At 35.5% G+C, this 23,666-nt stretch overlaps 1 protein-coding gene across 6 annotated transcripts in view; it reads right to left on the bottom strand.

The window, feature by feature from the left end:
• Window positions 1-23,666, bottom strand: part of LMNTD1 (lamin tail domain containing 1) — a 541,299-nt gene that overhangs the window by 401,227 nt on the left and 116,406 nt on the right. For all 6 annotated transcript variants that reach the window (XM_043564837.1, XM_043564834.1, XM_043564835.1 and 3 more), the window contains one exon: window positions 6,915-7,091. In XM_043564837.1, coding sequence (XP_043420772.1) covers window positions 6,915-6,932 — 18 coding nt within the window. In that variant the 5' untranslated portion in view covers window positions 6,933-7,091. The remainder of the gene's footprint in view (window positions 1-6,914; window positions 7,092-23,666) is intronic.

Below are 23,666 nucleotides of genomic sequence, written 5' to 3' on the forward strand. Positions count from 1 at the left end.
ATTTTAAAAAATGCTTTGTGAAATATTTGCTCAGTGATGATGACTTTCATGGTATTGAGATGTTCTGGGGAGATATCCCCAACTTAATGCCTATATATCACCCAAATGCCAAGACCTATAAGGTTAAGATGATCCCAGGTTTATAAATGGTAAATTGACAGCCACATTGTTGGAAATTGAGAGGTTAATAGAAGTAAGAATTTTAAGGTGACTTTTCCTGTTTAACTGGAACAAAAGTTGCTCCTAACTAGTTTCCTGTAAGCACATTCCCTGGCTCCTATATCTCAGAGGCCAATGTCAGAATTTTTTTTCTGTTTATTAAACATGTATTTTTTGATTTAGATTTTGATTAATAATTTATATATTCATGCAAGTAAAATAAAGTGTTTTTCCTTAGTCACTGCATTCAATTTAAAACAAAGTGTTGACCTATCATGGTTTCCTAAGCTGAAATGCAAGCCTTGTGAAATTCCATTTTTTTTTAATGAGTAAACTTTATCAAAGCAGAAAACCTTGCTTCAAAAATAAATTTTGGAAATCTAAATGTAAGCATAATTTTATCAACTTCTAAAAATAAAAATATTCTAAGTATTCTTGGCCACAGGCCGAAAATTATTTTTAACGTCATTTAAAATGTTTTATTTCTTTTCCCTCTATGTCATTAGGTAAGTTGTCCCTGATTCTGGGTAACAAAAATGAAGCAGTATGACAATTGAGGAAATCATTTCCTGATAATATCATATCAATTTCCTGATTAAGATCATCATAATCAACTTGGGTAGCAGGCACGTGGAAACCTTCAAAGGTAGGAGAGAAGGATTTTCATTCACCAGCAATGTCATCATCAGACCTTTGCCCTGGACTTCACCCTGAAGAATCCCTGTCAGGTCTTTTTCCTGCCTACTAGATCCAAAATAAAGCTTTGCAGCCAAAATATTCAGTGACAGATGGCTCATTTCATTGCCGTAATGTTACCCTTTGGGTCTCTGAGGGAATGGTTCCAGGAATAGAAAGCAGGGCAAACATAGGAGTGGATTTATAACAAAATCTAACACAATCAGAGTTTCTCCAGTCACTGATGGAGAAGTTCTTCTTATTCAACAACATGAGTGGCCCCTCTTCTATGTATGGTAATTAGTGCATAGACGGAGGAATGGGTCCAATCCTTCCTCTGACCCTGACAAGTTCAATGATTTTGAGCCTGCTCCTTAATTTCCTCATAAGTAAAATGAGCATCATAATAGCAGTTAGCAAAGGCAACAAAAGCAAGAATAAACATGTGGAACTACATCAAACTAAAAAGCTTCCACACAACGAAGAAAACTATCAACAAAATGAAAAGGCAACCCATTGAGTGACAAAATATTTGCAAATCATGTGTCCAGTAAGGAGTTAATATTGAAAATATATAAAGAACTCATACAACTCAACAGAAATAAAAAATCTTAGCCTTAGCTAAGAACTCAATAAATGGTACTTAACATTTTCTTCCCCATCTTTGATTAATTTGTTTTTGTATTAAAGAACAATGCATAACGGAACATAAAACAAGAGGCACAACATAGGAAACCTATTAATGGAAATGACAGTTTATTAATATTCTTATTTCAGAATGGACTTAAGACTAAATAAGACTAAAGTTAGCATTCTACCGTGTTATTATAAAATGGGGGTAGAGGGGTTGTTCCCACTGAAAGAGGCCTTAAGAGAATTAGTTATTCTTTCCACTGCTGAGATCTCTAAGGCTATGGAAGATTGTGACTTATTTCTAGTCATGTCTAAGAAGCTGTCTTGGTAAAATTTCTTACAGTGCTCATTAGAATTGGTTCTAAATTTCATTTTTTAGTTGCTTCCTTTTTTGTGAAAAGGGATGTACTTTTTCCATCACATGCATTTATAAAGTTAGAATTCATGAAGATTCTGGGTCTTTTTTGTTTTTTGGTTTTTTTTTTTCCCTAACTTGGCATATCCCCATATTTTCCCTAAGTTCTGTATTTATATTGCTATTTTCCAGGTTGTCCTGGTATCATTGCTTCACCATTTGGCACCGGGGTCAACATAACATAGTTTTACCATCATTATCTAAACAGCACCATGCCATCTGAATGTATTTCACAACTGCCATCCTCTGTTCCATGCGTATGGGTCTGCTTTCACATCCTGTTACCCCTCCATCTGCTCCTAAAGAATGCCATGAAGGAGTGATGGTGCTTCATAAAGAGTTTTAAGATCTTGACCTTCATTTGAGTTTAGTCACTGCGTATCACTGGATTCCTAACTTCCTTTCTTCAAGATTCTTTCCAAACTGAAAGTGACACCAAGTGAATCAGATTCGTGTTTTCAAAAGCTCACAAGCTTTCTCTCTAATTATGATTGATTTGGGCCTAATGCCATTTATAGTTAATCATAAAGTACCAGAATCTTTACATATTTTACTTTTATTATTATGATATCCTCATGTGTTAATAAGTGCTATTGTCCCCATTTTATAGATGTGGAAACCAAGAATTGGGGAATTTAAGTAACTTCCCCAAGAGTCTACAGTAAGTGGCTGCCTTTCCCACTAAGCCAAGATGTCTAAAAGAGTCCTTTGAAGGGCATAACAATTGTTCTCAACTGTTACTATGTATGAAAGTTATCTGACATGTTTATTAAAAGTGTATCCCATAGTTCATCCCCTAAATTCCAGGCTCCATCCTCCAGATTCCAATTCAGTGGGTGGATCCAGGCTCTTCCTTTCTACAAACTCTCTGGGAGGCTCTGATATAGGCCATCTGTGCAGCACACCCAGCTCAGGAGAGACACAGCCTGACTCTGCATTTCCAGCTATGTACCAGCCCCTAATGAAGCATCACCACATTTCCTGCTTTTCTTCTCCTGAAAGCCATAAAATAACCGAGTGCTGAGATTTACTTTTATAACAAAACTGAAGCTGAACGGGGTTTTCCAGAATTCAGGTTTTGTTGGGAGGCAGAATTGTAGCCTGGGGATCAATAAAACTGGCTTCTTTGTCTCTTTCCTTTACTGACTTCTTGCATGTCACTTGATAAAATAACCTCATTGTGTCTCCATCTTCTCTTCTGTAAATGAAATGTGAAAATTCATGTCCAGTACTCACCTAAAAGACCACTAAAGAGGAAAACTGACTGCTGGAGAAGCATGAAAAGTTCCTGGTAAAGAGCATGATCTGAGTCCTCAAGATTCAGTTATTCTCTTATCCAAGAGGGGTGTGCTGATTTTATCATGACTGACACTTATTTCACAGAACATGAGGGATAAAACATTTTGTTGGCATTTGTGAGACTGGGGTGTAGTACTATGCAATAGCAGATTTTGAGTTCTTGGAAAAGTTGTTTTAAGTCTATGTACCTCATTTTTTTCATGTATGAAACAGGAAGACATAATAATATCAACTTCATGGGGTGTTGAGTTCTGTCACTTATTTATTTGCGTAAATGAGCTTTGATGAATTACTCAGCCTAAATATTTTCATCCTCAATAGTCTAGCTTCAAGCTATTGAAAACATCAGTATATTCACTCTTATGTCCCTGCTCTATGCTTTGAGATACTAGGTTTTACAGAAAACAAATATGACACTGTCCCTGCTCTTAGGAAAGTTACTCTCAAGCAGATGAGACAATCTATTGTGGTACCTAAAACAAATGATTTGACAGGATTTTCACAATGGGGAGAAAGGGAGGAAAGCTAGATACAGAAAAGTATACAGAATATGATGTTAGGTTTCTTTATTTTAGAGAAAGAGAGAGAGAGACAGAGTGAAAGTAGGGGGACAGGGAGACACAGAATCTGAAACAGGCTCCAGGCTCTGAGCTGTCAACACAGAGCCCATCGCCAGGCTAGAACCCACAAACTGAGAGATCACGACCGGAGTGGAAGTCAGACACTTAACTGACTAAGCCACCCAGACACCCTTGACCTTAGTTTTTAAAAACAAATTTAAAACAATTACCAATTTCTCCATAGCTTTGTATATATCCATTATACATACATATATAAAATATATGTATATGTATTTACATAATATATAATTTACTAAATATACATAAACATATATATCATTAATGTAAGTAAGATATTTTGGAGAGAGAATAAAGAAAATAAAGGAATAAAGAAAAGGAAGGAAACATAAAAGAAACATAAGTAAGTAATAAACAGTTTTAAAAATACATAGATATCCGTGATAAAAAGAGCATATATGATATGATCCCATCTAAGTAAATTTGCATCTGTGTGTGTGTATATATATGAGACTCATGAAAACATAGACAAAACACTAACAGTGACTATTTCAAGGTAGTGAGATTTAAGTGATCTTAACTCTTTTTCTATATCTATATATGTATATATATTTATATTTTAATATATATTAATTACTATACAAATATATTAAATATACTTTATTTTAATATATCAAAATATATTAATATGTCAATATATTTAATATAAATATTTTATATTATTTTATATATATTTTATATTATATATATTTATATTTTTTTCTATTTTTTATAATGACATGTTATTTATAATAACTGAAAACATGTTAGAGACAAGAGACTGTCAAAGTATTTATTATTGTACATGATGTATTGTTTTACTTTGTCTTTTCAAATGGTCTCTAAAATGTATGAAATACTTTGAAATGAGAAAAATGATATTCTTTAAAGAGGTATTCTCAGTAGTAATAAAATGCTGTGGAAAAAGGATACTCTCAAGAGAAGAAGGCCAAGGCTGCTTTAGTATCCAAATAAGTCAAAGTGCTAGTTTTGCCAGAAGAAATTCAAGTCACTGAACTTGTCTTTTTCTTCTTTTTTTTCCTTCATAAATGTTTTGAATTAAGTAAACTTAGATTTGTTCCAAGAATCTATTTTTAAAAATTTTATGGTATGGTTTTACTTATGTTTTTCCAACTTATTATCATTTTCTACAACTCAACATGTCCCAAGCTGAACTTATTACTTCCTTTCTGCCTCAAGTTACTTCTGTTCCTGTTTCCTTTTTTAAGAGGTATGTCACCACGTTTATCCAAGTCACCTAAACCGGATATCTGGGAGTCACCTTGGATTTCTCCCTCTGCATCCAATGAGTCGAGCATTTTTATAGATGCTATATACATCAGATCTCTCCTTATCACATCTCTTCTCCATAGCTGATGTCCTCATTGGTCCTACCCAGATTGCAGCAATTATCTCTAAATTAGTCTCCTTATCTCCACTTTGAAAATTTGATCAAGCAAAAGATGTCAAAACTTACGTGCTATGCAAACGGATGTGAATTGTTTGCCTATTTTCATCTCCTTCAAAGAAACACTCTCTCCCCAAAACATGCTGTCTTGGGGACTGTCAGTCACAATATTCTCACTCCCCATGATATTACAAGCCAGGCAGTGGCAGCTTCATCCCCCTTGGCTCAATGACTAGTTCAGGGATGACCTTATGGTAAGTAGGGTCAGACATTCTGTCCCAGGACTTTTCTACTACAGATAGAAGAAAAACTCTCTCTTGCTTTTGGCAAACCACAGATTAATTAATTGCTGTAAGACTTATTTCTTCGAAGCTTTCTAGGAGAACATGTTCGAATAGTGTAAAGACACAGAGAAAACCAATTCTTTTACTTATTCTATAAGTAGGCAAAGATTTTCATCTGGTTTTAGAACCAATTCCAATGTTAATAAGGTAACCAGGTTAGTGGTGATTTAAGATTTCTCCTTTATTATAAGTGTGATGCTTCCAAAAATTAATTAATTCCAATTTCTAATTTCAACCAGACTATAAATGTCATTATTTTTTAATCATCCCACATTATAGGATTGCCATAGCAATTTTCTATTTTTTGTTCTAACTTTTATTGATTAAAAACATGCATAAAAAATACACAAAGTGTATAGTTTAATAAATCTTCACAATTGAATACAATTTTGCTACTGCATATATATTTTATGCACATAAAAATTTTTTAGGATGTTTAAGGTCAGGATCATGTTTTAATTTTTCTCAACATCTGGTTCAATCCCAGGCTTAATGATAATGCCCACTATTGATGTGACTGTAGTTTACCTACCAGACATTTTACACCCAGAAGTTATCAGGTAAAAGGGTAGAAAGGCTACTCCAGCACATTCATCTGACAATAATTCTGTCAACAGCTAACAATTATCAGGTGCTTATAGGTACTATTTTTTTTTATATATATGAAATTTATTGACCAATTGGTTTCCATACAACACCCAGTGCTCATCCCAAAAGGTGCCCTCCTCAATACCCATCACCCACCCTCCCCACCCTCCCACCCCCCATCAACCCTCAGTTTGTTCTCAGTTAGGTACTATTGCCATAGTTTTACAGATTAGCAAACTGTGCTAGATGGAGATTTAAAAAGTGACTGAGATCAAATAGCCAGTAAGTTGAAGAGCAAGATCCCAAGAAAAAAAAATTCCCATGATATAAATTAAGCCCCTGGGGTGCCTACGTGGGTCAGTAGGTTAAGTGTCCAACTTTGGCTCAGGTCATGATCTCACAGTTCATGGGTTTGGGCCCTGCATTGGGCTCTGTGCTGACAGCTCAGAGCCTGGAGTCTGTTCTGTGTCTCTCTCTCTTGTTCTGCCCCTCCTCCACTCATGCTCTCTCTCTTTATCTCTCAAAAATAAAATACTTAAAAATTTTTTTTTAAAAATTTAAGACACTGAGGTCTTCCACTATGGTAATTACCTTTTTCACTGAGATGAAAAAAAACTTAGCAATTTTTCTAAAGACCAAGAGACAGAGTACCATTTTCTTTAGTAAGCATTAGCAATGATTCAGCCTTGGAGGAGAGAGGCAGTTGAGTGAACTCTAATAGCATTTAAAATTCTGCAAAAAAGACAAGCAAGAGCACATGTAAAAATTAGACTTACTTTTTTTATTATAGGCATCTTGCATTTCTTCCTGGATTCAGATCACCTCTGAAGCACTGACTTCTTTTCCAGACTGTTGCTTTTTTGGAATCGGTGGAATCCTTAATTTGGGTTCTCTTCCTAATGGATGGGATGATGCTTCTGAGTGGCCAGGCTATCTCTGATCTCTTGAAATGCCTGTAATTTTATTGTAAGAAGATAAATGAGAAAGTCAGATTGTCTTTGAGGCCATTGAGAAAATCCCAACCAACCAAACAAACAAACAAAAACAAAACTCACAAAATCATTTACCCAAATTGCTTAAGGTGAGGAAATTCTTAAGATTCCTTAAGATATGTTAGAAAAAGAGAGAGTGGTCCAAGATGGTTGCATAAAAAGACCCTGAACCTACCTCATCCAATAGACACACCAAATCTACAACTACATATAGACTAATTCCCACTGAAAAAAAACTCTGAAAACTAGCTGAATAGCTTCCTCCACAACAACAGATAAAAGGTCTAGGAGAAGGGTAAGGAGGAAGAGGGATAGGAAAGGAAGAGAGGAAATCTTACCAAACCTACATATGGCAGTGCAAACTAGGGAAGGATCTCATAGACCAGAACCTCTCCTTGAAAAATGAAGCATTTGTGCCCACCCCATATTGGGCATCCTAACCCTTGGGACCTGCACCAGAGAGGAGGTACAAGGAATGTTTGGCTTTTGAAATCAATGAGGTTTACATTCAGGGGACCTGGGGGACTGTGGGAATCTGAGATACTCCTTTTGAGGACCTCCTAGGCAGCCTCACTCATTCCAAGAAGCAGGGAAAACACAGCAGTTTGAAAGGTGACTGAATTATCTGTGAAGGTGATTCAGTTGCTAATTTTAAAGCATCTGTCAGACATATATTAATTGATGAGGGAGCGTAAGGCCAGCTGAGGGCAACACCCCCCCCACACACACACACCCAGGTGGGATATGTGTGATATTTCTTAGGTACTCCTGGCTGCCTAAAAACAAAGAAAAGGACAGAAAGCAAATGGTTAAACTGATAGAGTATCCATCAGTTTACAAATATCTTAGTAAATTACAAAAAGGCAATCTTATCAATAGCCTAATCTCCAGGAACTCCCTACTATCTTAATGACAATGCTTTGCTAGAAGGAAAAAATAACCTTAGCTTAACAATAGTGAGGACTCCAGTAATCTGTGTCATTAGTATATGGAAATCCCTTTAAGAAAACTCCTTTTGACTTTATCTCCTCCAACTCCACAGTATATAAGCAGTCACTCTTCACAACCCCAGTGCAGCTCTTTCTGCCCACAAGTCCTGTTCCTGTGCTTTAATAAAACCACTTTTTCTGCACCAAAGATTTCCTTAAGAATTCTTTCTTGGGGCACCTAGGTGGCTCAGTCTGTTAAGTGTCCGACTTCGGCTCAGGTCATGATCTCATGGTTCATGGGTTGGAGCTCTGTGCTGACAGCTCAGAGCCTGGAGTCTGTTTCCGATTCTGTGTCTCTGCCCCTCCCCTGCTCATGCTCTGTGTCTCAAAAATAAATAAATGTTAAAAAAAAATTTTAAGAATTCTTTTTTCTCTGTCATCTCCAAAGAACCCCCACCACCACTTCAAAACTCCATCATTAATTAGTTAGTGAAGGCACTAGAAAGTGACATTTTTTGCACTCTCTCTGCCTTGCTAACACAGGCAGACACACATGGACACAACCTTGAAGTCTTGCCCCTAGAGCTCATCCTGGTCCTCACTAAAGCCATAGGCATACTCTGCCCCTAGCACTCTTATCTGGCATCACTAAAACTGCAAGCATGCCCTGCCCCCAACACTCTTTCCTGAACTCGATAAAGCCACAGGCAACCACAGCCCCACTAAAGCTGGTGGGGAGATCAATCCACACAATAGAGGTGTTTTGATTGTCTGGTTCTGGTGGCCAAAGGAGCTTGTGCTTCTTGACCTAAAGGGACTGTAACAATTAGAAAGACATTTATGGGCAAGATACCACACCTAGGATGCTACACAGGCAGCACACTGAAACAATATCCCCAGTCTACATGAAAAAGGCCCACTTAATTGTCCTGGAGCTTCAACCTGACTGATAAGATTCAGGTTTTCCACATATCTAAAGACTACAGAGTTGCTCTGAGGGAATGTAGGCAAGGACATACCATCTGTGCACCCTCCCTTGGCCTCACCACAGCTCACTGGTACCCCCCATAAAGCAGCTTAAACACTTGTCTGAAGCCCTGATTCTTGCAAATGTTATTCAGGGGACACGTCCAGATCTCCTAGTCCAGAGGTCATCATCTATAATTGAGATCCCACAAGACTATATATATTTGCACACTTTAAAAGTTGTTGTCTGAGGATCTGGCTTCTAATCAGCCTGAATCTAGGTACTGACTGAGATCACTCCCTTTGGAACAGTGACAGTTTCTGGCACACGCTCAACAACTGGGACCTGTAAAGAATAAATCAGGCTACTCGTTAGGCTACTAAGGCAATCCCAAAGGTTTGACAGGCCACCAAGAGTGAGGAAAGAGTTAAAAGACAAGGTCCATCTACTACACAAGGACACTTTTTCAACTAGGAGAGGTAGTTGTTTCACCTAACATATGGAAACAAACATAGAGAATCAAGCAAAATGAAAAAGCAGGAATATGTTCCAAATGAAAGAACAAGATAACCTCAGAAAAGACCTTGATGAAACAGAGATAAGTATTCTACTTATAAAGACTTTAAAGTAATGGTCATAAAGATGCCCACCAAATTCAGGAGAATAATGATGAACATAGTAAGAACTTCAATAAGTGACAGAAAATATAAGAAAGTACCAGACAGAAGTCACAGAGCTGAAGAGTACAATAACTGAACAGAAAAACACACTAGTGGGGTTCCACAGGAGATGAGATGAAGCAGAAAAAAGGGTCAGAGACCTAGAAGACAGGACTGTGGAACTTACCCAAACAGAGCACATCAATGACAAAAAAGAATTTCAGAAGTGAAGATAACTTAAGAGACCTATGAAATAACATCAAACAGAATAACATTTGCATCATAGGTGTCTCAGAAGGAAAAAAAGAGAAAGGGGAAGAAAACTTACTTGAAGATGCAATGGCTAACAATTTCCCTTCCCTGGGGAAGGAAGCAGACATTCAGGTACAGGAGGCTCAGAGAGTTCTAAAAAAGATAAATCCAAAGAGATTCATACCAAGACACATTATAATTAAAATGCCAAAATTTAAAGATGAAGAAAGAATCTTAAATGGAGCTAGAGAAAAACAACTTGGTATATACAAGAGAATCCCCATAAGACTACTAACTGATTTTTCAAAAGAAACACTGCAAGCCAGAAGGGAGTGGCATAATATATTCAAAGTTCTGAAAGAAAAGAACTTCCAATCAAGAATACTCTATCTGGGAAGGGTATTATTCAGAATTGAAAGACAGATCAAAAGATTTCTAGGCAAGCAAGAGGTAAAGTACATCACCACTAAACCAGCTTTATAAGAAATGTACAAGGGTCTTCTTTAAGCTGAAAAGAAAAGGTACTAGCTGATAACAACAACAACAAAATTACCAAAGTTAAGATCTCCCTGGTAAAGGTACATATAAAAGTAGTGGATTAACCATTTATAATGCTAGTATGAAGGTTAAAAAACAAAAGTAGTAAAATCAATTTTAACTACAATAGTCAGTTAAAGGATAAACAAAATTTAAAAAAATGTAAAATATGATACCAAGAACAAAAAATATGCAGGGATGAGTAGTTAAAAAAAGTAGAATTTTTTGGAATCATTCATATTTAAGTTGCTACCGACTTAAAGGAGACTATTGTATATGAACCTCATGATAACCACAAAGCAAAACATACAGTAGATACACAAAATATAATAAGAAAGGAATCTAAATGCAACAGTAAAGAAATTCATAAAACCACAAGAGAAGTGAGCAAGAGAAGAAGAAAGGAGCAGAGAGGAACTACAAAACCACCAGAAAACAATGAACAAAATGTCAACAAGTACATACCTACCAATAATTACTTTAAATGTAAAAGGACTAAATTTTCTTTTTTTTTTTTTTTAATTTTTTTCGACGTTTTTTATTTATTTTTGGGACAGAGAGAGACAGAGCATGAACGGGGGAGGGGCAGAGAGAGGGAGACACAGAATCAGAAACAGGCTCCAGGCTCCGAGCCATCAGCCCAGAGCCCGACGCAGGGCTTGAACTCACGGACCGTGAGATTGTGACCTGGCTGAAGTCGGATGCTTAACCGACTGCGAAAGGACTAAATTTTCTAATCAAAGAAATAGAGTAGTTGAATGGATTAAAAAAAAACAAGCAAACAAACAAGACTCATTATGTGTCCACAACAGACTCACATCACATCTAAAATTATAATACACTGAAAATAAAGAGATGGAAGGTTTTCCACACAAAAGGAAATTTTTAAAAAGCTGAAAGTTATACTTATATCAAGCAAAATACTTTAAAACAGAGACTAATAAAAGACAAAGTAGAGCATTACTTAATGACAAAAGGGTAAATCCAAAAAAAGAATACAATATTTGTAAATATTTACATTCCCAACCTAGGAGTACCTAAATATATAAAGCAAATATTAACAGATGTAAGGGGGGAAATTGGCAACAATACAATAATAGTAGGGGACTTTAACACCCTCACTTACATGGATGGATAAATCCATATGGAAACAGTAATTAATAAGGAAATATCAACCTTAAAACACATTAGATCAGATGGACTTAATAAATATATACAGATAATTCCATCCAAAAGCAGCAAAATACACATTCTTCTCAAGTGTATATGGAACATTCTCCAGGATATATCACATGTTAGACCACAAAACAAATCTCAATAAATTTAAGGAGACTGAAATCATATGAAGCATCTTTTTTGATCACATGATATAAAACTAGAAATCAATTACAATAAGAAAACTAAAAAAATCACAAATACATGAAGATTACACAACATAGTCCTGAACAACCAATGGGTCAATGAAGAAATCAAAAGGAAAACTAAAAAATACCTCAAGACAAAAGAAAATGGAAATACAACAACACAAAATCTATGGATGCAGCAAAAACAGTTCTTTTCTTTAAAAAATTTTTTAACGTTTATTTTTGAGAGAGAGACACAGTATGAGCAAGGGAGGGCAGAGAGAGAGGGAGACACAGAATACAAAGCAGGCTCCAGGCTCTGAGCTGTTAGCACAGAGCACAACATGGGGCTCAAACTCACAAACCATAAGATCATGACCTGAGCCAAAGTGGGACTCTTGACTGACTGAACCACCCAGGCACCCTGCAGCAGAACCAGTTCTAAGAGGGAAATTCAGAGCAAGAAATAAAAAAAAAAAAAAGCTCAAGAAGTAAGAAATAAGCTCAAGAACTAAGAAAAAACTCAAATGAACAATCTAACTGTATACCTAAAGGAGTTAAAAAAGGAAGAACAAATAAATCCCAAAGGTAGTAGAAGGAAAGAAATAATAAAGATTTGAGTGGAAATAAATGAAATAGAGATTTAAAAACAATAGAAAAGATCAATAAAACTAAGAGCTACTTCTTTGAAAGGATGAAAAAAACTGACAAACCCTTACGTAGACTCACCAAAGGGAAGAGAGGTGTCAAACAAGTAAACTTAGAAATGAAAGAGAAGTTACAAAGATACCACAGAAATATAAAAAAATCATAAGACACTTACTGTGAATAATTATATGCCAACAATTGTACAATACAGAAAAATGAATAAATTCCTAGAAATTATGATTCTTCAAAAAATTAATAAATTCCTAGAAATATACAATCTTTATGGTTCTTTATGAATCATGAAGAAATACAAAGTCTGAATAGACTGATGACTAGTAAGGCAATTGAATCAATAATAAAAAACCTCCCAAAAAACAAAAGTCCAGGACCAGACAGCTTAATTGGTGAATTCCAGAAAACTTCCAAAGAAGATTTAATACCGATCCTTCTCAAACTCTTCCAAAAAATTGAAAAGGAGGAAATTCATCCAAATTCGTTTTATGAGGCCAGCATTACCCTGATACCAAAACCAGACAAGAAAACTACAAGAAAAGAAAAAAGAAAAAAAGAAGAAGAAAGAAAGAAAGAAAGAAAGAAAGAAAGAAAGAAAGCAAGCAAGCAAGCAAGCAAGCAAGCTACAGGCCAATATCCCTGATGAACATAGATGCAAAAATCCTCAACAAAATATTAGCAAACTGAATTCAACAATGCATTAAAATGATCATACATCATAAGCAAGGAGGCTTTATTCCACAATGAAAGGATGATTCAACACCTACAAACCAATCATGATACATCATATTAACAAAACGAAGGATAAAAAACATATCATCATCTCAATAGATACAGAAAAAGCATATGGCAAAATTCAACACCTATTTATGATTAAAAAGTTCCAACAAAGTGAGGATAGAGGGAATATACCTGAACATAATAAAGGTGATATATGACAACTCACAGCAAACATCATACTCAACAGTGGAAAGCTGAAAGCTTTTCCTCTAAAATCAGAAACAAGACAATGCCCACTCTGATTCAACATTTCATTCAACATTGTATCAGAAGCCCTAGCCATGACAATTAAGTAAGAAAAAAAAGCATTCAAATAGGGGGCGCCTGGGTGATTCAGTAGGTTAAGCGTCCGACTTTGGCTCAGGTCATAATCTTGTGCTTCATGAGTCTGAGCCCCATGTCAGGCTCTCTGCTGACAGCTCAGAGCCTAGAGCCTCTTTCGGATTCTGCGTCTCCCTCTCGGTCTGCAACCCACCCCCACTCCCCTGCTCACACTCTGTCTCTCTTTCAAAAATAAATAACTATTTTTTTTAAAAAAGCAAACAAATAGGAAAGAAAGAAGCAAAACTGCCACTATTTGGAGATGACTTCATTCTATATGTAGAAAACCCTAAAGATTCCACCAAATAACTCTTAGAACTAATAAATAAATTCAGTAAGGTTGCAGGATACAACATCAATATATTAAAATTGGTTGTGTTTCTATACACTAATAACAGAAATTTACCAGAAAGAGAAATTAAAAAAAAACATTCCATTTACAATGGCATCAAAAAGAATAAAGTACCTAGGAATCAATTTAATCAAGGAAATGAAATGCCTGTACACTGAAAACTATAAGACATTAATAAAAGAAATTGAAGATACGAATAAGTGGAAAGATATTCCATGCTCATAAATTTGAAGAATCAATATTGTTAAAATATCTGTATTTGAAAGCAATGTACAAATTCAATGTAATTTTTATCAAAATTCCAATGACATTTTTCACAGAACTAGAACAAATAATTCTAAAATATGTATGGAGCCAAAAAACACTCAAAAGAGCCAAAGCAATCTTGAGAAAGAAGAACAAAGCTGGAAGTATCCTGCTCCCTGATTTCAAACTATATTACAAAGCTACAGTAATTAAAACAGTTTGGTATTGGCATAAAACAGATGCATAGATCAATGGAACAGAATAGAGAGTTCAAAAGTAAACCCACACATAAATGGTCAATTAATCTATGACAAAGGAGGCAAAAATATACAATGGGAAAGGACAGTCTCTTCAACAAAAGTTGTTGGGAAAACTGGACATGCAGAATAATGAAACTGGACTGCTATATTACACCACACACAAAATAAATGCAAAATGGATTAAAGACTTAAATGTAAAACCTGGAATAATAAAAAAGAAAACGTAATCAGAACACTATTTGACATTATTCTTAGCACTATTTTTTTTGATCTGGCTTCTCAGACAAGGAGAACAAAAGCAAAAAACCCAAATGAGACTACATTAAACTAAAATGCTTCTACACAGTGAAGGAAACCATCAATAAAATAAAAAGGCAACGTTCTGAATGGGGGAAGATATTTGCAAATCATATATCAGATAAAGGGCTAATATCCAAAATACACAAAGAGCTCAATAACAACAACAACAAAATGTTGATTGAAAAATAGGCAAATAATTTGAATAAACATTTTTCCAAAGAAGATATACACAGATGGGCAATAGGCACATGAAAAGATGTTCAACATCACTAATCATCAGAGCAATGAAAATCAAAATCTCAATGATATATCACTTCAAACCTCTTAGAATGGTTATTATCGAAAACACAAGAAATAACAAGTGTCAGCGAGGATGTGGAGAAAAGAAATCCCTTGTCCACTGTTGATGGAAATGTAAACTGGTGCCGTCACTATGGAAAACAGGATGGAGGTTCCTCAAAAAATTAAAAATAGAACTATTATATGATCCAGCAATACCACTTCTGGGTATTTATCCAAAGAAAATAAAAACATTAACTTGAGAAGACGTATGTACCCTTATGTCTATTTCAGCATTATTTAGAATAGCCACGATATAGTTATAGTATAAGTGGCCACTGATGGATGAATGAATTAAAAAGTTGTGATATATACACATCAGAATACTACTCAGGATAAAAAAGAAGAAAATCTCACCATTTGCACAATATGGATGGACCTGTAGAGTATTATGCAAAGTGAAGTAAGTCAGGCAGAGATAGACAAATACCATATGATTTCATTTATATGTGGAGTCTAAACAAAACAAAACTCATAGATGTGGAGAACAGATTGGTACTTATCAAAGGGGAAAGGGTTTGCAGAGTGAGTGAAAAGGTCGAAAGGTCGATTGTATGGTGATAGATAGCAATTAGACTTATTGTGGTGATCACTTTGTAGTATATGCAAACATCAAATAATTATGTTGTACACCTGAAACTAACATGAAGTTATAAACCAATTTACCTCAATTTAAAAAAGGTATGTTAAAAATAATCCAAGACTCTTTACTCTGACACATAGCTTGAAAAGCTACAGATATTGCTGAAACATTTCTAGGTGATACATTTATGTTCTGATTCTGATTTTATTATAAATATTTCTGCTAAAAAATAAAAAGCAAACAGTAGGTATTAATGATTTGGTAGCTGCATTTCTTTGGTTATGTTTTTATGTAATATATCTAAGAGGCAAAAAGAAAATTTGGTGAGACAAATATATATACTAATTTGATGTCCTTGCCATGAAATGCTAAAAAGAATACAGTGGAATCAATACATGTTGATTCTGGACTAGAAGAGACCGCAACAGGAAGATTGTGTACATTATGGATCTGTAGTCACAGGAGATAAGATAGATTAGAAGCATAAGTTCAAAGTTCCCTTATAATTAAAGTTAATGCATCATTGTAACTTTAAAAGCAAAAGTAAATCTAAGCAATTTAACGGACTTCAAGCTGTATTACAAACCTGTAATCATCAAGACAGTATGGTACTGGCACAAGAACAGATACTCAGATCAATGGAACAGAATAGAGAACCCAGAAACGGACCCACAAACATACGGCCAACTAATCTTTGACAAAGCAGGAAAGAATATCCAATGGAATAAATACAGTCTCTTCAGCAAGTGGTGCTGGGAAAACTGGACAGTGACATGCAGAAGAATGAACCTGAACCACTTTCTTACACCATACACAAAAATAAACTCAAAATGGATGAAATACGTAAATGTAAGAGGGAGCCATCAAAATCCTCAAGGAGAAAGCAGGGAAAAACCTCTTTGACCTTGGCCACAGTAACATCTTATTCAACACACCTCTGGAGGCAAGGGAAACAAAAGCAAAACTGAACTATTGGGACCCCATCAAAATAAAAAGCCTCTACACAGCAAAGGAAATGATCATCAAAACTAAAAGGCAACTGACAGAATGGGAGAAGATATTTGCAAACAACATATCAGATAAAGGGTTAGTATCCAAAATCTATAAAGAACTGATCAAACTCAACACCAAAAAAACAATCCAGTGAAGAAATGGGCAAAAGACATAAATAGACACTTCTCCAAAGAAGACATCCAGATGGCCAACCGACACATGAAAAAATGCTCCACATCACTCATCATCAGCGAAATACAAATCAAAACCACATTGAGATACCACCTCACACCTGTCAGAATGGCTAACATGAGCAACTCAGGCAACAGCCAATGTTGGTGAGGATGTGGAGAAAGAGGATCTCTTTTGCAATGCTGGTGGGAATGCAAACTGGGGCAGCCACTCTGGAAAACAGTATGGAGGTTCCTCAAAAAATTCAAAATAGAACTACCCTATGACCCAGCAATTGCACTACTAGGTTTTTATCCAAGGGATACAGTTATACTGTTTCGAAGGGGCACATGCACCCCAATATTTATAGCAGCACGATTAACAACAGCTAAAGTATGGAAAGAGCCCAAATGTCCATCGATGGATGAATGGATAAAGAAGATGTGGTATATATAATTATAATTATTAATATATCATTTTGTAAAGTGAGAGTCATTTTTTCATTTTCATTTTTTTAAGTGAGAGTCATTTTTTCATGATTAAAAACTATTGCAGTTATAAAATACTATGATACACAATGCTTATTAGGGAGAAACATGGTCCTAACCTTTAAAATATCTCTGGCTCTTTCTTTCCCAAAACAACTATCTGAATAATGTCTTCCAAACCAAGTGGTAGCAACCACAGAAGTCATGCCAGTCTGCAGTTGCTTTATTTACTAAATTGATGATCTGAAGAATTGTTAAAGGATGATGATTCCATCAAGCTGTCAGCCCAAACTACTGTGCATGCAGCACTGTAAATTACCCATTTCTTCACTGTGCTCCTCTTATTTTCAAATATTAGACTGGGGTACAGTTAGGCTCAGGAGGGCTCCAGAAGAATATTCTCTGGCCTTGCCTCTCCTGCTTCCCTGCATCCTGCAACTTCTCAATGACATAATACTTCAAATCCCATCTTACAGGAGTCACAAGGTCATGTTCTATGAAGTTCCAAACAATAGCTGCCTTTTAATATGTTGTTTTTCCTGATTCATAGCAACTTTAATATTATCATAAATATGCACCAACATTATTTCTTTCTAAACCAGAAAACCAGGAAGATACCCTCGTCATGACTACAAAAAAAAAGGTAACGTTTGGCTAGGCAGAGTGAGCTGTCCTATCAGTACAATACTCAGCCGTTAAACAAAGTAGCAGGTGGATAATGACTGAGTTAATAGCTATACAATGGTTCATATTAAAGAAATAATATCAGCTGCTGAACATTCACTATGTTCCATTCACAGTGCTTATCTCATATCTTACAACCTCTGAGTTAGGTGAATTGTTTTCCCAATGTTACAGATGAGGAAACAACAGTTTACAGAAGCTGTGACACTGCTAGCAGCAGAACCAGGATTCCAATCCTGCTTCAAATTTTGACTCTAGAGTTTAATTTTAGACTTCACACAGGAAGCTGTGCATCCAAACACACAGAGAAACCAAGCTTGGTCCACCATGAAGCTATGACATAAAGAAGAAAATATTGTTTTTTCCGAAAGTTTGATATGTCTATAAGGGTGTTACATAGGCAATTTACCTAACTTCCATTATGAAATGAAAGAAAAACTAAAGAGCATGGAAAGCTGGTACTCTTTCAGGAATAATGATAATGAGGTAACACCCATAGAGCCCCCCAGTAAAGGCCCTGCCTTTTTTTTTAAGTTTCCTATCTGTGGCCCTACAGGCATGAAATTGAAAGGAGCAGACATCCCCATGGCAAAGAAACCCAAATTGTCTATAATGTCTTCATTTTCAAGCTTATTTTTATTTTTTTCTTTATTTGGTTCCAGTGCATTCTATATCAAGGAAATAGTTCCCAACCTTCCTTTCGAGGCTGTAAGTCTCATGGCCTTTATTCAATTTCTTCTCATCTATTCTACTATTTCCATGTTTATGCTTCATCTTACTCTTTCTACTTTCTTCTGTGGCTGTGAACATTATGAATACCCCTGCTGCTGTCCTGTGAATGTTATAAACCCTCTGCTTACATCATCTTTATTTTTCTCATTTCTGTATGGCATAGCTAAAATAACCCCCCATATTTACATAATAGATAACATCTATATAATCTCTTGTGTATATATTTGCTAAAGACATGCGAACATGTATTTGTTAATTCATGAATTTATTTGCAATTGATATTACAGTATTTATCCCAGAGTACATATTAATTATATAAATTCTTTGACATTTAATTACACATATAGCAATGATTTTTTAAAGAATCATTAGAAAATGAACTATATTAAATAGCAAATACATAAAAACTTCACATAATAGTGATAATTATGACTGATAACTTATAACCTTGATAATGATAATAAAGATGGAAATGATGATGATAAATCTACAGACTAAGTATTACTACACTTGTATACACACAAAAAACCTATCTTCCTTAGGTGATGATAAAGAAACCTACAACAAATAAGCCTATGATGATGGTTGACTGTAGTCGTCCCACTAATATTGCTGTTTACACAATTCCTACTTAGTGATTTTGAATTCAATGTATTTCCAAAGGCATTGCCAGATGCCAATGAATACATAAAGATGACAAAAGAGGAAAAATAGAACAAATGCCTTAAAACATTATCAAGTATCAAAAGCTTTCTATTAACAACTTCTGGAAAGCTGAAAAGTAATTCACCTTGCACTCTGTATCATAATCTAGGTTCACATTTACTTACATAACTGCTGTTGTCAGGAGGCTCTGTTATTACCATTTATTATTTATGGAGTATCAACAGGATTTTAAGACATTGTCCACATATGTTGAGTCACACTCAGTCTACATAGGACAAATGAGATGAAGCATAAAAACCCGGAGTAGGTGGGAGTATTAAGTTCTTGCTCTCTTTTTTTGTTTGTTTCTATGCTACTTTCCTGGATGACAGAGAACAAAAGCATCACTGTCCTTGATCAAAAGAGAGTAGGAAAAAGAGGAAAACATAGCCTAAGTTAGGACATGTCAAAGAAGTGGGAAAAATCGTGTTGATTCATCTATTATAATTCTAGCTTTAGAAGGAATAAAAAAAGAATATTGTTCTCTTGAGTCTCAGGAAGAAAAAAGAAGTCTAAGAAACAAGTGTGAAATCAAACTTAAGAAAAGAAAATGAGTAAGAAAAACTAAGATTTGCTTTGATGCTTATTCCATTGAGTTTTATTGGTGCTGTTTTTACTGTGAATTATGTAAGTGACATGTTAAAATACTTAATTCATATTCATTTGCCATTAATTTAGTTAAATGGCTCTGTTGGTCATTCTTACAATAAAGACAACTGATAATAATGACAGAATTAAGAAAGACATATTGTAGCCCATGCATCATTTTTTAATACTAGAGGCAAAATAGAATCCAGGACTCTGGAGCTAAACTGTATGGGTTCACATCCTGGCTTTGTCATCTACTAGCTGTGTAACCTTAGACAACTTACCTAACCTCTCTCTGTCTCAATTTCCTCATCTTTAAATATGGACAATAATAGTATCTACCCCACAGTGTTGTTGTAAAAATTCAATTAGTTAATAAATGTAAACATTTAGAACAAGTGCCTTCCATATATTCATCACTATTTAAGTATTTGCTGTTATTTGAAAGTTATTTTTGAAAAAAAATGTGACCAATTATGACATTCATTTCTTGTTTTATGAATTTAAAATATTATTTAATATTCATAAAACCAGAAATAGAAGAAAATTCTTAATGTTAGGTATCAGTTAAGAATGCTTCAGGTGGAAAGTAACAGAAAACTCCAGGAATGGTGGTTTAAGCTACAAAAACATTCTGTGTTTATTTTAAAAGAATTTCAGAAGCAGACCGTCTCGAATTGGGTCAGTGAGCCAAAAATATAACCCAGGACTCAGGCTCATTCCAGCTTTGTGTTCTGACCATGCTTAGCTGTCAGCTCTTCATTCTCATGCTGGTTGCTTATTATTAGAATGGCTGCCACAGCTCCACACATCAAGACTAGATGTAGGCAATGGAGAATTGCCAACAAGTTCTGCACTCACATATGAACGGATATCTATCCCTTAAGAGGATTCAAGTTATTCGTCTTTTAAGACAAACTAGTAGACCTTCCCTAACAGAAGTAAGTAACAGGCTCTCCAACATCAACGAGAGGCCACAGAATGGCTTTAGAGTCAGTCCACTAGCAAGGTCTGTTACTTTGATAATCTATCAGAGGGCTGGCTGCCTGGGTGGCTCAGTCAGTTAAGCATCTGACTCTTGGTTTCCTCACAGGTCATGGTATCACGGTGGTGGGATCAATCCCCACCATTGTGTCGAACTCCTCACTGAGCGTGGAGGCTACTTAAAATTCTCTCTCATCTCTCCCTCTCTCTCTGCCCCGCCCCTGCTCATTCTCTCTCTCTCTTTCTCTCTCTCCCTCCCTCTCTCTCTCTCAAAAGTAAATATATAGGCTTTAAAAAAAAAGATAATCTAGGGGCACCTGGGTGGCTCAGTTGGTGAAGTATCCGACTTGGCTCAGGCCATGATCTTGCGGTTTGTGAGTTAGAGCCCCACGTGGGGGTCTTTGCTGACAGCTCAGAGCCTGGAGCCTGCTTGGGATTCTGTGTCCCCCCTCTTTCTGCTCCACCTCCCTCGTGCTCTGTCTCTCTCTGTCTCTCTCAAAAATAAATGAACATTAAACAAACAAACAAAAAAAGATAATCTATCAAAACCAAAACAAATGTCAAACATATGCTGAAACAAAGCATTCTGATTGAAGCTAGAAACAAGAAATCCGCTTATTTATAGGTATTATTTAATATTTTTATAGAGGCCTTAGCCAATGGCCATGAGCAACGGAAATCAAAGATAATCAACTGAAAAATTTAGATTTGAAATGAAATAAAATTAAAATTCAATTCCTCTGTCTCACTAGCAACATTTGAAGTATTCAATGGTCTTAAATGGTTAGTGGCTACCATGTTGGACGACAGAGATCGAGAACACTTCCGTCATTTCAGAAAGTTTGATTTGACATTGCTGTAGTTTAGAAGTAAAGTTGTCAGTATCTATCAGCCTTTAAAATGTGAATATTTATTGAATGTACAATTACACTATTGAAAATAATCTATCCTACTGAAACAGTGCACAAAAATATCTGTATAGGGGCGCCTGGGTGGCGCAGTCGGTTAAGCGTCCGACTTCAGCCAGGTCACGATCTCGCCGTCCATGAGTTCGAGCCCCGCGTCAGGCTCTGGGCTGATGGCTCAGAGCCTGGAGCCTGTTTCCGATTCTGTGTCTCCCTCTCTCTCTGCCCCTCCCCCGTTCATGCTCTGTCTCTCTCTGTCCCCAAAAAAATAAATAAACGTTGAAAAAAAAATTCAAAAATGTCTGTATAAAATTGCAGTATTATTAGCAGTACCCAAAAGCTGGAAATGATGTAAGTGCCCATCAAGCAAGGGGGATTTAATAAACATTATAACACGTCATGCATATATTTGAAAGAATGACATAGATCTATATATAATAATAAGGAAAAATGCTTGCCATGTATTGTTGAGTGAATCAAGCAAGTTACACATGTACAGTACAATCCCATTTTGATTTTAAATTATAGCTAAATTTGTATAAATTATATGCATACATTTGCATATGTATCAGGACCAGGATAGGGGGAAGTGAGTGAGGTGCCTAGAGCACAAAATGTAAGGTACTCACTCTCAATGCCTTTTTAATTTTACACACTAGATGCCTGTATCAGAGTCCTGGCCTTGAAGAATCTTTGAGAAGAACCATACATGAGTAAAGGAGTATTTTCATTTGAATATTTTTTACTTATATATTATCTGATTTTTATTTTTTTAAGGAAAGATGTGACCTGAAGCAAGTTGTTTAATGAGGCCTGTATCCAAGGGACCAATGGCTACCACACAGCAGTGAAAGATCTTCTTTAGCCTGGAGCCCCTTACAGTACGGCAATACGTTAGTATTTAAGCTGGCTTTCATGTTCATTTCCACATAATTTCTGAGAATTTTCATTTGTTTTGTTAATTCTCTGAGTCTTCAACAGAGACTATCTATCTATCTGTCTAACAGAGAAATACTATCACCATTGTGTGAATAATCATACTTGCTTCCATTTGTATTTTTTAAATGTTCTCAGTGCTTATTAGTAATAGCTCTTCTAGGGTCAATTTCTGTATAATTACCATGTAATCGACTGAGCAAAATTTTAATGACTCTTTAACAACACAGAAAGTGGTCAGTCATTTGCCAAATAATTACATTAGCTGGAGTCACTGGTCTGTGTACCAATGATACTCTGCTAACCATGGAATCTCCAACATGAATACAAGTGACTCCAGTCTTTTTCATTTAGTCTGTTTATCTTTCCTTCTGGTCAATATTCATCCTCTTGTTATTTTGTTTTTTCCAAGTTTTGAGCTTTACATAATTATTTAAATGAGATTTGATAACCTTATGGTTTCAGGAGAGCATATTTGCTGTATCCTATTACCTTTAGTAATTAAAACTAACAATTGGCTTAGCTTTTTTATTATGCATACTTTTCACAAAAGATAGAGTAGGAAGTGTGCCCTATGTTTTATACTGATAATAAATTGACACAATCTTCTTGCTATTTATATACTATCTCCCTATGGTGTGAAATGTTTCCATTGTGTTTTGTAGTTTTTCAGAGACAGGGCTAATAGTTTCCTTTTCTGTTTTAAAACATTCCAAACCCTCCCATAAAAAATCCAACCCATAATTCCACCATCCAGATTCACAATTATAAATTAGTAAATGGCTGAAATAAACAAAGCATTTTTAAAAATACAGATTACTT

This window comes from Prionailurus bengalensis, chromosome B4 (assembly GCF_016509475.1).
Source record: "Prionailurus bengalensis isolate Pbe53 chromosome B4, Fcat_Pben_1.1_paternal_pri, whole genome shotgun sequence".
Classification (NCBI taxonomy): Eukaryota; Metazoa; Chordata; class Mammalia; order Carnivora; family Felidae; genus Prionailurus; species Prionailurus bengalensis.